The sequence below is a fragment of the Mobula birostris genome, chromosome 5, assembly GCF_030028105.1.
Source record: "Mobula birostris isolate sMobBir1 chromosome 5, sMobBir1.hap1, whole genome shotgun sequence".
NCBI classification, from domain to species: domain Eukaryota; kingdom Metazoa; phylum Chordata; class Chondrichthyes; order Myliobatiformes; family Myliobatidae; genus Mobula; species Mobula birostris.
In genome coordinates, this window is record NC_092374.1 from 173,138,732 (window position 1) to 173,154,396 (window position 15,665).

Here is a 15,665-nt window from a genome sequence, read left to right on the forward strand (position 1 = left end):
CTTCAGCATCAGCTTTAGAGACTGAGATCAGAGGGTCACTGGAGGCTGTGGCAGCTTGTGAAGGTTCCTTCATGTTTTGATGTTCCACTGGAGGTGAACCCTTGTTGTCATCTATGTTGCTTGGTTTCACTCTGTCAGAGATGATAGCATTCAAGCCCTGTCAGTCGTTGAGCATCCTTCAGTGATTTAAGTTTAATCCAAAATTGCCACTTTGCCCGTGAGAAGACTTTCAAGAGATCGTACTTTGTATCTTATTTGATCGCCAGACCTGAACGCCACTGGTCTGGCCCTCAGCCTATTGCAGATCTCCTGGTTCATCCAGTGTTTTTGGTTAAGGAAGATTCTAAATGATTTTGTGGGGACACACTCATGTATGACTGTTTTTATAAAGTTTGTGTATTCATTCAGATCCTGTGATGAGTCCTTGAACACGACCCAATCCAGCAACTGGAAGCAATCCCATAGCCTCTTATAAACAGAAAATACTCTGCCGATGCTGGGGTCAAAGCAACAAAGCAACAAAACAACCTGGGTTCCGGCCCGAAACATTGACTGATCATTTCCACGGATGCTGCCTGACGTGCTGAGTTCCTCCAGTGTGTTGTGAGTGTTCTCATAGCCTCTCTTCTGCATCCTGTCATTATCGCCGGATAAGGTGAATGTATCTCAAGATAGGGTAAGCAGGCTCTTCCACTGACGTTGGGTGAGACTAGGACTAGAGGCCAAGGGTTGAGAGTGAAAGGTGAAATGTTTAAGGGGAACACAAGGGAAAACTTCTTCACTTTGAAGGTGATGAGAGTGTGGTATGAGCTGCCAGCAGAACTGTTGGGTGTGAATTCTATTTCAGCATTGAAGAGAAATTTGGATAGGGACATGGATGGGAGGGTGAATGGAACTAGACAGATTAATAGTTCAGCATGGACTGGATGGGCTGAAGGGTCTGCTTCTGTGCTGTAGTGTTCTATGACTCTATAACACACCACTGGGGTGTACCAGTGCTGAGTGAGCAGGATCTGGATATGTGCTTGCCTAATCTAACATACTGCCTCCTTTTAGAGAGGAAGTTTGTGATTCAGCCACAGAGCACTTGGCACATTACGTTTGGAGACTTTCTCTTGCAGAAGCTCAGGAATGATGGTACTGAAGGCTGAACTGAAATTAAAAAAAAACCCTGACATACGTACCAGGGGAGTCAAGGTGCTGAAGAGCAATGTTAGCAGCATCATCTACAGGTCTATTGGCCACAGCCCTCTATAGCTTCTTGTACTTGTGTCTCCATACCCGGCTGTGTTGCAACCAGACAGAAAGCTCTCCACCATATACCTACTGAAATTTGCTAGAGTCTTTGGTGACACACTAAATCTTCTCAAACTCCCAACAAAGTAGAGCCACTAGCATACCTTCTTCACGATTGCATCAATGTGTTAGGCCCAGGATAGATTCTCCGAGATGTTGACACCCAGGAACTTGAAAGGTGCACCCTTTCCATTGCTGACCACTCAAGGGGGCTCAGTTTACTTGTTCTCCCAATTTCCCCTTCCTGAAATTCATAATAAATTCTTGCTCTTGCTGACATTGGGTGCAAGGTTGTTGTTGTGACAGCACTCAACCAGCCGATCTATCTGTTCTGTAAATACTCCTCACTGCCATCTGAGAGTTCATCAACAATAGTCACACCATCAATAGATCTATTGATGGTGTTTGAGCAGTGCCTAGCCGCACAGTCACAGGTGTAGATAAAATAGTGCAGTGGGCTAAGCACACATTCTTGCGGTGCGCCAGTGTTGATCGTCAGTGAGGAGATGTTATTATCAATCCACACTGACTCTGTGCTCCCAATGAGTAAGTCAAAGATCACGTTACAGAGGGAAGTACAAAGGCCCAGATTTTTAAGCTTGCTGATTAATACTGAAGGTATGACATTATTGAATGCCAAGCTGTAGTCTATATACAGCAGACTGCTATATGTTTTACTGTTAACTTGGTGCTCCGAAGCAGAGTGGAAAGCCAGTGAGTGTGTGTGCTGTAGACAAATTGCCATGGGTCTGGGCTCTTGCTCAAGCAGGAGTTAATTTTAGCCAACCTCTCAAAGCACTTTATCACAGTAGATATGACTGCTACTAGGCAATAGTTGTTGAGGCAGCTCACCTGCTCAATTTAAACACCAATGTGATGTTGACCTTTTGAAGCAGGTGGGAATGTCTGACTACAGCAGTGAAAGGTTGAAGATGTCCTTGAACACTCCATCCAGTTGGTCAACCCGTCAGGTTACCATCAGGGCCTAGCATCTAGAGAAAGTTTACCCTTTTGTAGAATGTTCTGTCATTGGCCTCTGAAATAGAAATCAGGATGCTGTGTGGATTCACACAGGTGAACTGTTTTTCTCCTTTTCAAAGCATGCATAAAAGATGTTGGGCTCATTGGGGAACTAAACATCACAGCCATTTATGCTGTTAGGTTACAGCTTATAGAGAGTAATAGAAACCTTGCCAGCTGGTGTGCATTTGATTGTGTTCCTGATTTCACACACCTGTTTGCTCTCCTGGTACTCTCTGCAAGTCATGCCTGGACTTCTTGTAGGATTCCTTAGGCTCAGATTGAAGGTTAGAGAATACAACCACTGTTTATAAAAGGATGGAATTATAGATCAGCTTAGCCTGACATCAGTGCTCAGGAAAAACTAGAGTCTGTTGTAAAACATGGGACACCAGTTATTCATAATATAGTATAGTAATGATATAGAGAACAAAGTACATAGAACAGTACATCACAGTATAGACCCTTTGGCCTATCATGTTGTGCTGACCTTTAAACCTACTCTGAGGTCAATCAAACCCTTCCCTCCAGCAGAAGCCGAAATTTTTCTATCATCCATGTGTCTAACTAAGACTTTCTTAAATGCCCCTAATATATGAGGGAATTAAATATAACATCTGTAAAAGCTTGGTGGGAGTGCAAGGTATGAGGAGGATTGAGTGAGTCTGAAGGAAATGCGTGGCTGTAGAGTATAATATGAGTAAATATGAGGTTCTAACTTTGGAAATGATAACCTTGGTGTTGATAAGGCAGGCTGTTATCTTTAAAGCAAAACTGGGAAAATGGAGGTATGCTGAGACTTGGCTGTCCTTGTATGCTCTACAGTGAAAGTCAGCGCAAAGACACAGCAAGTACTTGAAAAGGCAAATTTTACATCGACCTTCATGGCAAGAGTGTTTGAGTGCAGCCGTATTACAGCAGTTTGGATAACAGAAATTTACCCTTACAGAATTTATTTATTCTCTGTATCTTTATTTCGAGATATTGTGCAGAACAGGCCCTTCTGGCCAACTAAACTGTGCTGCCCAGCAACACACAGATTTAACCCTAGCCTAAACACAGAATAATTTCCAATGACCAATGAACCAACTAACCGGTAAGTCTTTGGACTGTGGGAGGAAACCAGAGCACCCAGAAGAAACCCACACACACACACTGGAAGAACGTACAAACTTTCACACAAAGGGCGCCGGAATGAAACTCTGCACTTCAATGATCTGAGCTGCAATAACGTTGCGCCAGCTGCTATGCTATGCTATAGACGCAACAAGGTCCAACTCAAAAAAAGTTGAGGTGTAGAATAAACACGAGCAAATCTGCAGATGCTGGAATTTCAAGCAACACACACAAAAGTTGCTGGTGAACGCAGCAGGCCAGGCAGCATCTCGAAGAAGAGGTACAGTCGACGCAGACTAGGAGACCATTTCACTGAACACCTACGCTCTGTCCGCCAGAGAAAGCAGGATCTCCCAGTGGCCACACATATTAATTCCATGTCCCATTCCCATTCTGATATGTCTATGCATGGCCTCCTCTACTGTGAAGATGATGCCACACTCAGGTTGGAGGAACAACACCTTATATTCCGTCTGGGTAGCTTCCAACCTGATGACATGAACATTGACTTCTCAAACTTGAGCTAATGCCCCACCTCCCCCTTGTACCCCATCTGTTATTTATTTATTTATATACACACACATTCTTTTTCTCTCTCCCCTTTTTCTCCCTCTGTCCCTCTCACTATACCCCTTGCCCATCCTCTGGGTTTTCCTCCCCTCCCCCTTTTCTTTCTCCCTAGTCCTCCTGTCCCATGATCCTCTCATATCCCTTTTGCCAATCACCTGTCCAGCTCTTGGCTCCATCCCTCACCCTCCTGTCTTCTCCTATCATTTTGGATCTCCCCCTCCCCCTCCCACTTTCAAATCTCTTACTAGCTCTTCTTTCAGTTAGTCCTGACGAAGGGTCTCGGCCCAAAACGTCGACTGTACCTCTTCCTAGAGATGCTGCCTGACCTGCTGCATTCACCAGCAACTTTTGTAGGTGTAGAGTAAAACTCACTCTTACTGAATTTATGTGAAAAAAGTAAATGACTTCAGTCAAAATTTACTTGACACATAACACAAATGACAGAAGATTGCATTATGGATCATTTTCTAGGAAGTGGGCCTCTCTGTAATGCAGGGTTTGCCTGTATAGGAGCAAAGAAGTCTTATGGTAATTGTATGGGACTTTGAGTATTGTGTATTGTTTTGGCCTCATTGTCTGAGGAGGAAGGTACTTGTGGAGGGAATGCAATGAAAGTTCTTTGGAATAAACCTGGGAATGACAAGATTGGTGAGCAATTAGACTTTTACTCAGTAGGGTTTAGAAGAATTGGAAGGGGATTTGACAGAACTGGATAGTCTGAGAGATCAAGGAGTGTGGAAGATTATTATTGATATACAGCTTGGAATAGGTCCTTCTGGCTCTTTGAGTGACACCGCCCAGCAATCCCCGATTTAATCCTAGCCTAATCACGGGACAATTTACAATGATCAATTAACCTGTCAACCAGTACATCTTTGGGTTGTGGGAGGAAACCGGAGGAAACCTACGCGGTTAAAGGGAGAATGTACAAACTCCTTTCAGGCAGTGGTGGGAATTGAACCCAGGTCGCCTGTACTGTAAAGTGTTGTGCTAACCACTACTATGCTATGGATAGATGCCTGTTAGATTTGGATCATCAGCCACGATCCCATTGAAAGGCAGAGCAGGTCCTATTTTTCAGCCGTCCATTTTCTATGTTTCTTTAGAGAAAGGGGTTCAAAAGGCCCACAATCATACCAGTGCCCAAGAAGAGCAGTATAAGTTGCCACAACAACTTTCACCATGTTGCACTCACTTCTAATTTAATGAAGTGTTTTGAGAGGTTAACCATAACTAGAATTATCTCCTGACTATGTAAGGACCTGGACCAACAGCAATTTAATTGGCTCTCCACTCAGCTTTGGAGCACTGGGACAATAGCAATATCTACATCATGCTGCTGTTCATTGATTACAGCTCAGTGTTCAACACCACCTCCCATCAGTACTAATTAACAAACTTCAAAACCTGGGCCTCTGTACCTCCCTCGCAACTGGATTCTTGACTTCCTCATTGGGAGACCACAGTCACTGCTGATCGGGTATAACATCTCCTCCTCACTGTCAATCAATACAGGTGCACCTCAAGGATATGCGCCCACTGCTCTACTTTCTCTACACGCATGACAGTGTGGCTAGGCACAGCTCAAACACCATCTATAAACTTGCTGATGACACCACTGTTGTTGGTAGAATCTCAGGTGGCAACAAGGTGTACTGGAGTGAGATAAACTTGCTGGTTGAGTGGTAGCGCAACAACAGCCTTCCATTCAAGCAAGACAAGACAGTTAGCAAGACCAAGGGATTGATTATGGAGTTCAGGATGTGGAAGCTGAAGGAACACACATGAATCCTCATTGAAGGGTCATTGGTGAAAAGAATGAGTAGGTTTAAGTTCCTGAGTGTCAACATCTCAGAGGAGCTATCCTGGACCCAATCACAAAGAAGGCATGCCAGTGACTATACTTCATCAGGAGTTTGAGGAGATTTGGTATGTCACCAAATGATCCTGGGAATGAAAGAGTTAATGTATGAGGAACCTTTGATAGCTCTGGGCCTGTACTCACTGGAGTTTAGAAAAGAAGCATCTCATTGAAACCTGTTGAATATTGAAAAACCTAGATAGAGTGGAGATGGAGAGTACGTTTCTATAGTGGGTGAATCTAGGATCAGAGCCACAACCTCAGAATGGAAGGTATCCCTTTAGACCAGAGATGAGGTAGAATTTCTTTAGCCAGCCAGTGGTGAGTTTTTGGAATTCATTGCCCCGACAGGTGTGATTGCCAAGTTGTTGGGTATATTTAAAGAGGAGGTTGGCAGTGTTGGTTTTCTGATCCTTGGGGTTCTTCCTGGGGTCAAGAATGGTGAGAAGTCTTAATTCTCAATGATCGTTTATTTTAACATTTAAACAAACATAGTAATCCTAAGTAAACCTAATGAAGAGCAAGATTCAATGAAAAGCAAAGATAGAGAAGTTAAAGATAAAAAAAGGGACCTCTGAAAAATCCATCTCCTTTAAACCCAAGCTAACAGAAAATTCCTTAGATAAGAATAAACTAATCAATGATTGCACATGGGTAATGTGCTAACACTTCGCCAATGAAAAATGAAGGTACCAGTATATGTAACTGCTATACCGCTTTCTGCCAGTAAGTGGGGTCGAAACACCACATGTGAAAAATACACGCGTTTGTTTAAAAAAAGTACAAATGATTAAACTACAACTTCAGTCTTATATTAATTCATCCAATATCTAATAAGTACTTAAAACATTGGATTCCAACAGTAGATATTTAATAATTAAGATGTCAAATGTTATGAGGGGAAGGCAGGAGAATAGGTTTGAGAGGGATAATAAATCAGCCACAATGGTGCAGACTTGATGGGCTGAATGGCCTAATTTTGCCCTTTTGTCTTGTGAACTAAGACTCCAGCAAATTTCTGCAGGTGTGCCACAGAGATCATTCTGACTGATTGTATGGCTGCCTGGTAGGGGTGTTCCAATGCACAGAATTAAAGGAGGCTTTCGAGGATTGTAGACCCATCCAGCTCCATCATGACAGCAGCTTCCCCACCCTCGAGGACATCTTCTAATGTCCGTGCCTCAAGAAGGTGGCATCCATCATTAATGACCATCACCATCCGGGATGTGCCCTTTTCTCATTACAGTCACTACCATCAGGGAGGTGGTACAGGAACCTGAAGACCCACACTCAATGATCCTCTCCCCCCCCCCCCCCACCACCATCAGAGTTCTGAAAGGTCCATGAACCCATGAAGACTATCTCACTATTTCTCTTTTATATACTTTATTTTTTATTGCAACTTATATTAATTTTTATGTCTTGCACTGTGCTGCTGCCACAAAACAAGTTTTAAGACATATGCCAGTGTTAATAAACCTAATTCTAATTCTGGAAGTCGATGAAGCAACACATTCCCACCAGCATGGAGGTGTTTGTAGTTTCAATAATCCGGAGTAACACACGCAGAATAAAGGAAGTATTCAGCATCTATAGTGAGGAACAAGGAATTGACGTTTCAGACTGAGACCCTTCAACAGGACAGCAGCTCTGTGAACTGCTGGGAGGAGCTGGGATCCGTGGGGAGTTAGGAAGGTCCGCAGGGTGAGTGGGGCTACTGGGTAGTTTGGCTCCTTAGGGGGAAGGCAGGGTCTGGGATGAGGAAGTGGATTAAGGAGAATTGGATAGAGTCTGAAGGGAAGAGGTGGGGTCAATGGGGTGGAATTGTGGGGAATGGGTTAATGGATGACAGGTGAAAATGGGTTTTGAGGGGATCAGGGAGTGGGGAGAGGTCTGGAGATGGTGGAGGTGTATAAGAAATTAAGAACATAAGAAACAGGAACAGGAGTCGGCCATCTGGCCCATCGAGCCTGCTCCGCCATTCAATAAGTTCATGGCTGACCTGTCCGTAAACTCAGCTCCATCTACCTGCCTTTTCCCCATAACCCTTTCCTCTACAATGCAAAAATCTATTCAACCTTGTCTTGAATATATTTACTGAGGTAGCCTCCACTGCTTCATTGGGCAGAGACATCCACGGATTCACCACTCTCTGAGGAAAGCAGTTCCTCCACATCTCCGTCCTGAATCTACACCCCCATATCTTGAGGCTATGTTCCTAGCCACCTACTTCAACTCTGCTTCCCATTCCCATTCGGATATGTCCATACATGGCCTCCTCTACTGCCACGATGAGGCTAAACTCAGGTTGGAGGAGCAACACCTCATATACCGTCTAGGTAGTCTCCAGCCCCTTGGTATGATCATAGAATTCTCCAACTTCCGGTAATTCCCTCCCCCTCCCTTCTCCTATCCCTACTTCACTCTGCCCCCTCCCCCAGCTGCCTATCACCTCCCTCACGGTTCCGCCTCCTTCTACTACCCATTGTGTTTTCCCCTATTCCTTCTTCACCTTTCCTGCCTATCACCTCCCTGCTTCCCCTCCCCCACCCCTTTATCTTTCTCCTTACTGGTTTTTCACCTGGAACCTACCAGCCTTCTCCTTCCCACCCTCCCCCCACCTTCTTTATAGGGCCTCTGCCCCTTCCCTCTTCAGTCCTGACGAAGGGTTCCAGCCCGAAACGTTGACTGATCATTTCCACGGATGCTGCCTGACTGCTGGGTTCCTCCAGTGTATTGTGAGTGTCCCCTCGTTCTAGTCTCACCTACTAGTGGAACCAACTTTCCTGCCTCTATCTTATCTATCCCTTTCATAATTTTATATGTTTCTATAAGATCTCCTCTCATCCTTCTGAATTCCAGTGAGTACAGTTCCAGACAACTCAATCTCTCCTCACAGTCTAACCCCCTCATCTCTGGAATCACCCTGGTGAACCTCCTCTGCACCACCTCCAAAGCTAGTATATCCTTCCTCAAGTATGGAGACCAGAACTGCCCGCAGTACTCCAGGTGCGGCCTCACCAGTACGCTGTACTGTTGCAGCATAACCTCCCTGTTCTTAAATTCAATCGCTCCAGCAATGAAGGCCAACATCCCATTTGCCTTCTGCACCTGCAAACCAACCTTTGTGATTCATGCACAAGCACTCCCAAGTCCCTCTGCACAGCACCATACTGCAGTTTTTTACAATTTAAGTAATAATCTACACTTCCATTTTTCCTTCCAAAGTGGATGACCTTACATTTACCAACATTGTATTCCATCTGCCAGATCCTTGCTTGAGTTGTGGGTACGTATCGGTGGAACAAAGCAGCAGGGTCTGAGTTGGAAAAGTGTGGTCTGGGGAGAGTCGAGGTCCATTAGTAGTTGGTGAGTGTCTGCAAGTGATAGGCAGGTCAAAGTTCAAAGTACATTTATTATCAAGGTATGTATACATTATACAACCTTGAAATTCATCCTTATAGGCAGCCACAAAACAAAGAAACCCAAAAGGACACACAGAAAAGACTGCTAAACTCCCAATGCGCAGAGATAAAAATTGTGCAAACAATAAATTAGGTAAACAGGATTCAGAACAAAAGTGAGTCCATAGACATGAAGCCTGGAGCTGGCCACAGCTTCAGTTCAGTGCAGAGCCGAGCAACCGTCACAGAACCTGAAGCAGACTACAGCCTCAGCCTCAGTTCAATGCAGAGCCGAGCAACCATCGCAGAGCAGTGAGCAGAACTGGCCTGACCTATGCCTCTTGTCCCAAAACTCTGCCTTTTTCAATCCATCTGGCCTAGCATTTAAATGGTACAAGCATTGGGTCATTCCTCATACTAAGACCTGGTCTCTATCGCATCCATACACTCTGGGCCTGGACCCCGCTGTCACATTTCACACTGTACCCAAACTTTCCAAATTGGCCTGGTTCTTAGATCGTTCAAACCTTGCTCTCAGTTTAGGTGGATGGGCCTTGAATCTGCCTTTCCTTTGTTCCGACTTGGCTCCACTCTGCTCGTCCTGACTTTGCCTCGAATATGCCTTGACCTTACCTCAACGTCACCTCGCACCCACACTCGCTATCTTTTACAGTGATTATTTACCATAAATTCTACAGATAAAAGTGATATTAATAAAGTATTTAGTTTTATTCTTGTTTTGTTTGCTGCCAGTAAGTAGTCGCTGGGCTTCACTAGCGCCATCTTAAAAGGGAAGCCATTCCAATGTTTCCTTTAGGAAGTGCTGAGGGGTGGGTGTGATCTGGAGTTGGATGTGGTCAGTGGGCCTTGGTTAGGGTCAGCAACTGAGAGCAGGTAGGTGGCTGTGTCTAGAAGTGGAGGACGAGGTGGGTAGGGTTTGTGGTAAAGGGTGGAGTCTGTGCATTTTGGGTGTGGTTTGGGAAGAGTCTCCTGTGAGGGGTGGGGTCAGGAGTGAGGAGGTGGCCTGGTGGTGGTGGTGGTGGGATCTGTGGTTGACGGTGGGGTCTAGGTCAGTGGGTTATGGGCTGGGTGGGGGTTCAGTAGGAGATGGATGCATTAGTCCTGATAGATGGGGTGTTGGTTTTGGGGGTGAGGGTGAAGTGAGTGAGTTATGGGTGGGATGGGGAGTGAGGCCTGTGTATTGTGGTTGGAGACTGGGGTGAGGGGCGGGGCCAGACGGTGGTGAGGGGTGTGGTCTGGGATGGGAGGGCGGGGCAATGTATCGTGGGCTGGGACTGGGAGTCGTGATCGACGTGTGAGGGGCGTGGTTTGGGATTGTGGACAGCGTCTGTGACGAGGGGTGTGGTTTGGCGTTGGGGACGCGGCCTGGCTCGTTGAATGGTTTGGGGGTGATGGGCGTGGTCTTCGGTGGTGGGCGGGGTCTGTGTGAGTGGGCGGGGTCTAGGTCGCGGGCCCAACCGGCTGGCACTAGGTGGCGGCAGCAGCGGTGCGGACGCTGGGCCGCGGGAGTCGCGAGTCTCCGAGACGGACGGCGGCCTCGGCCTCGCCATGGTGGGCTCTCCAGGGGAGGTGGGGGACGGTTTGGCGCTGTAAGCGCGGCCTCGGACGTCGAGCTGTCAGCCAAGGCTTGGCGGCGGTGCTGAGCTGCGGCCGCCATGAGCTCGGCCGAGCAGACGGTGACCTGGCTCATCAGCCTCGGGGTGCTCGAGTCCCCCAAGAAAAGTGTGTCGGACCCCGAGGCCTTCTTGCGGGCTGCGCTCCGGGACGGCGTAGCCTTGTGTCGGTTGCTGGAGAGGCTGGTGCCGGGCTCGGTGCAGCGGGTGAGTGCGGCTCGGCCCCGAACCCCCGCCCGTTAACACCACGCACGGCTCCCAAGTCTCATCCCCCCCCGAACCTCATTTTCCCCCACTCCAAATCTTATCCCCCACCAAGGTCCCCAAGCCTCACCCCCATCCCTCAACCCCACCATCCCGTGCAATATCACTCAAGACTCACACCCAGCACTCGGTCACCCCATCACCCCCATCCTTCCACCCCCTTTCCATATCTCACACCCCTGTCGCCCTCCACCGCTATTAACCACCGCCATAATCTGAACCCCCCACTTCCATTCCCCCCCCCACACACACACTTCTGGACCCATCCCCACTATCCCATACCCTCCCTACCTCACCACCCTCTCACAAACCACATCCGTCATAAATACTACACAATACCCTCCTATTTGTCACCCAATCACACCCATTAGATCCATATATTACTCAGTCTCCTTTCTTCTCCCTACCCCCCCCACTACAGCTGCTGTCAAACTGCTTGAGCTCTTGTACTATGATGCATTTTCCCACTCCTCACCAACCTGCTCCCAGCTCTTGCATTGTTTGCCTCCAGCATCCTCCATCATTTTGATCCATCATCACTTCCCACATCTGGATATCCACTGAAGCTCCCCCATCTAGAGTTCACAAAAGCAGGCTAAGATTCTGATCAGCAGAGGTACAGCCCAGCGGACCGATTGTTCACCATTTTGGTGTAGTCCGACTGGGTACAATGTGTAATGTTTCCCCTGGGTGATAACAGCAAATCTTGTATCCTCGGGTTAAAATTAGTACACTTGGTCTGATTGTATACTTGGTTTTGTTTGAGCCAAGCATTTGTGTCCAGGATCAACTTTTCTGTAATTTTTCCCCGTTGTGTCAGAGTTTCTTGATTAATAGGGGTGTCAAAGGTTACAGTGAGCAGGCAGGAGAATGAGATTGAGAGGGATAACAAATCATTCATGATGGAATGGTAGAACAGACGACAGGCAAAATGACCTAATTCTGCTATGCCTTATCCCAAAATAGTTGAAGATCGGCCTTCTGAGAAAGATAGAATTTGAGGTAAAATTCCACATTCCCAAAAAGACATTTCCAAGTCTCATTCTATTAAATGGTTTAATTCCTTTGTCATTTTTGATATGTGTGTAAGCTTTGAGTAAGGACTGATAGCCTCCTCACTGCCCTGTGAGAATGTGATAGAATAAACTTGAATTTTAATAAAGACAGAAACTGCTAGAACCACTTAGCAGGTCAGGCAACATTTTCTTATTTTTTTTTCAGATTTCCAGCATTTGTTACAGAAGATATTTTTTAAGACTATTATCAGTCTCCCAAATGCTTCACAGCATGGACCTTTGAATGGTCCTTCTGCATGCAGAAAACGTGGCAATCAGTTTGTTTACATAACAAGATAATGCTCAAACAGAATTTATGCTGCTGTTATGTAAAAAAAAATTGACTGAACAACTATGAATAATTCTTCTTTCTTTTTCCACTCTCAATGTCTGTTGTTTTATCTGAAAGATGGACGTTCTGACAGTACTGCTCAAAAATTTTAGCCTGAAATTGTCCCATAGTCTCTGGAGAGGATTTGAATCCAAGACCATGTGACTGGAGTACAAGTGTGATCCCAAGGCCATGGTTTAACACCTTGATAAGATGTGTGAGAGGCAGCTGATCCTAGGAGGAAAGAGCATCAGTAGGGTGTTAACTCTTTCAAACCAATAAGTTGATCAAATCCAACGACAGCAGAAGATAGCCTCTAGACTATAACTGTTAGTTTCAAAGACAACAGTGGCGTCGGAGACATGTCTTTTGTCAGTGGTAGGGCTGGAGTTAGTATTAGTTCAAGTTTGTTGTTGTATGACTGTACATTTATACAACCAAACAAAACAATGTTCCTTTGGGCCATGGTGCACTCACAAAACATACCACCCACAGCATATAAAACAAAATATTACCACAAATATGTTAATAAAATATAATGGTTGGTAAAATATTATTATCAAATATAAGTAGTGTGCAGCACAGGTAAATAGTAAACAGCCCACTATCCTAGTGACAGGTCCTTGGTGGTGGCAGGGTATTCATTAGTCTCTCAGCCTGAGGGAAGAAGCTGTTACCCAGTCTGGCAGTCCTAGTCCTGATGCTCCTCTGCCACCTTCCTGATGGTAGTGGGTCAAGGAGACTGTTGGATGGTAGTGGGTGAGATCCTCAACAATGCTTCGGGCCCGTTGTATGCAATGCTCCCTGTAAATGTCACGAACAGGGGAGTGAGGGAGAGACTGTAATTAGAGATGTGTGCAGGCACCCATGCACATATCTGATCATGATTGATTGAGAATACTGGGGTTATTATATAAGCCCTGTGCAATGGGAGCTGGTAACTGAGCATCAGAGAGAGGTCCCTTTCAATTGGAAAGGAAGCTGTCCAGGTGTGAACAGTACTAGTTAATTTCACAAATGTGCAAAGCTCAGACTGTCAGCTTGTGGCACAAAGTTTTGTGATGACCTTTCCCGCTTGTACTGCAAGTTAACAGAGCAGTCATCTACCTTGTTTTAGAGGCAGTCCCCTGAGAAGTTACTTCAGTGGCTTCATAGAAAAAGTTGGGTACACAAATGTGCAGGAAATGGAAGGATATGAGCATTGTGTAGGCAGAAAGGGTTGCTTTAATTGGGCATTTGATTTCTGAGTTAATTAGTTTGTCACAACATTGTAAGCTGAAGGGTCTGTTCCTGTGCTGTACCTGTTCAATGTTCGAATACTGTAACTTCTAAAGGTTAAAAGGGGGAAGCTAAACAGCACTTTGATAAGGAATTTAAAATTTTGATGATCGCATCAGAAAAAAAAAGACCCAGTGAGTTGAGAGGTTCCAATCTGAAGAGTGAACTAGACAAAGATGAATATTGGAGATGTAGGGAAGCAGAAAGGAGTTGAGAGACTTGAGGAACATAGAGCATCTGAAATGTCAGTCTACAACCAGCAAGAAAAGTTCAGAAAAATGTTGTCAATCAGAAGATGAATTTTGCAAGAATTTGAAGCAGGATTAAATTTAGGTTTATTTTAAGAATTGAGTAATCTAGTGGGACTAAGTCTCAAGGGAGTTCAACAAAAAAACCCTGTTACCCAGGATCAGTCAGCCAACTGAAAGATTAATTCTCTCCAGTCACTATTGACCAAAGTGCAAGCAAAAATCTAAATGTGGCCGATTACATACAGTGAACTCTTTTGTGTGTCATCTTGAAATCAGGTTTAGTATCACTGACATATGTCGTGAAGTATGTTTTGCAGCAGCATTCAAGTGTAGTACTCAAAAAATCTATAAATTACTATCAGAAATACACAAAAAATTAAATAGCACAAAAAGAGAGCACAGAAATACAAGGTAGAATTCGTGGGCTGGTTCACTGTCCATATTTGCACTGTCCATGCTTGTGCATTTTAACATTAATTTGTGTGTTTGTGGTAAACTGAACACATGATTTTTGAACACACAAAATTCTGTGGATGCTGGGAATCCAAAGCAACGTACACAAATTGCTGGAGGAACTCAACTGATCAGGCAGCATCTATGGAACTGAACAAATGGTTAACGTTTTGGGCCGGGACCCTCTTTCAGGACTGATTTGATTTTTGATCTTTACTTCCTATAGCATTGGGAAACATTTAAGTAACTGCATGCATCAGGATCATTTTATCTACATGTGTGAGGCATTTTCCATTAAAGTTGGTGACTGGTTTAACCAGTGTCATCACCATTGTACCAGAGGATGGTCAGTTTTGTACTGGACAGCAGTGAGCTTTGTTTATTACAGAGTCCAACTGTAATGGCCACACGATCCAGTAATAACTGATAGACAACAGTTTATCTCTTCAGTACATTACTGACTTTGTAATTTTGCTCTAAGTTAAAGCATAATTTAGTTATTTTGTACCTGACTACTGTCTTGACATTGAACTAGGTGTTGACACATGTTGTATTTAATCTATATGTTGATGTGGTCCAAAGTTTAATCTCTCTGACCACCTGCTACCACCCCTGAGCTCTTCTCTGGTTCTGCCTCTACCCCATCCCCAGCTGTAACTGAGGAGGTTACGAATGTGTGAGAGATTTTTATTTAATGCTTTGGATACCTCAGGATGTTCAGTGAGAATGGTTACAATGTCTCTAGAAAATTAAGGGAGACTTGCACTGGTTTTAAATGACAAGTAGGAATAGTGATCTTAACTAACATGCTCACTATCCTGTGTAGCTGACTTTTAGCTGCGTGCAGTTTTCTAATTGTTTTAAGAGATGGGGATGTTCAGTTCACGCTGGGAGCTTAGTTTGTGATTCAATTGTATCTCTATTTTTCAATTTTACAGATACACCAGGAACCCAAATCAGAGGCGGAATGTCTGAATAACATCAAAGAGTTTCTGAAAGCCTGCGGGGCACTTCGCGTCGAGGTGCGAAAGGTTCAAATTCATTTTTGTGATATGAACATCACCAGCAAACTAACATTTGTTGATTATTCTGAAATATTTTGGACTATGATGGTTTCTTGAACCATTCAGAA

The 15,665-nt window shown here is 44.9% G+C and overlaps 1 protein-coding gene across 6 annotated transcripts in view; it reads left to right on the plus strand.

Moving 5' to 3' along the window:
• Positions 1-10,742: 10,742 nt before the first annotated feature.
• LOC140198052 (rho guanine nucleotide exchange factor 7-like) overlaps positions 10,743-15,665 on the plus strand; it is an 81,112-nt gene continuing 76,189 nt past the window's right edge. For all 6 annotated transcript variants that reach the window (XM_072258903.1, XM_072258905.1, XM_072258909.1 and 3 more), the window contains exons 1-2: positions 10,743-11,108; positions 15,472-15,555. In XM_072258903.1, the coding sequence (XP_072115004.1) occupies positions 10,944-11,108; positions 15,472-15,555 (249 nt within the window). In that variant the 5' untranslated portion in view covers positions 10,743-10,943. The remainder of the gene's footprint in view (positions 11,109-15,471; positions 15,556-15,665) is intronic.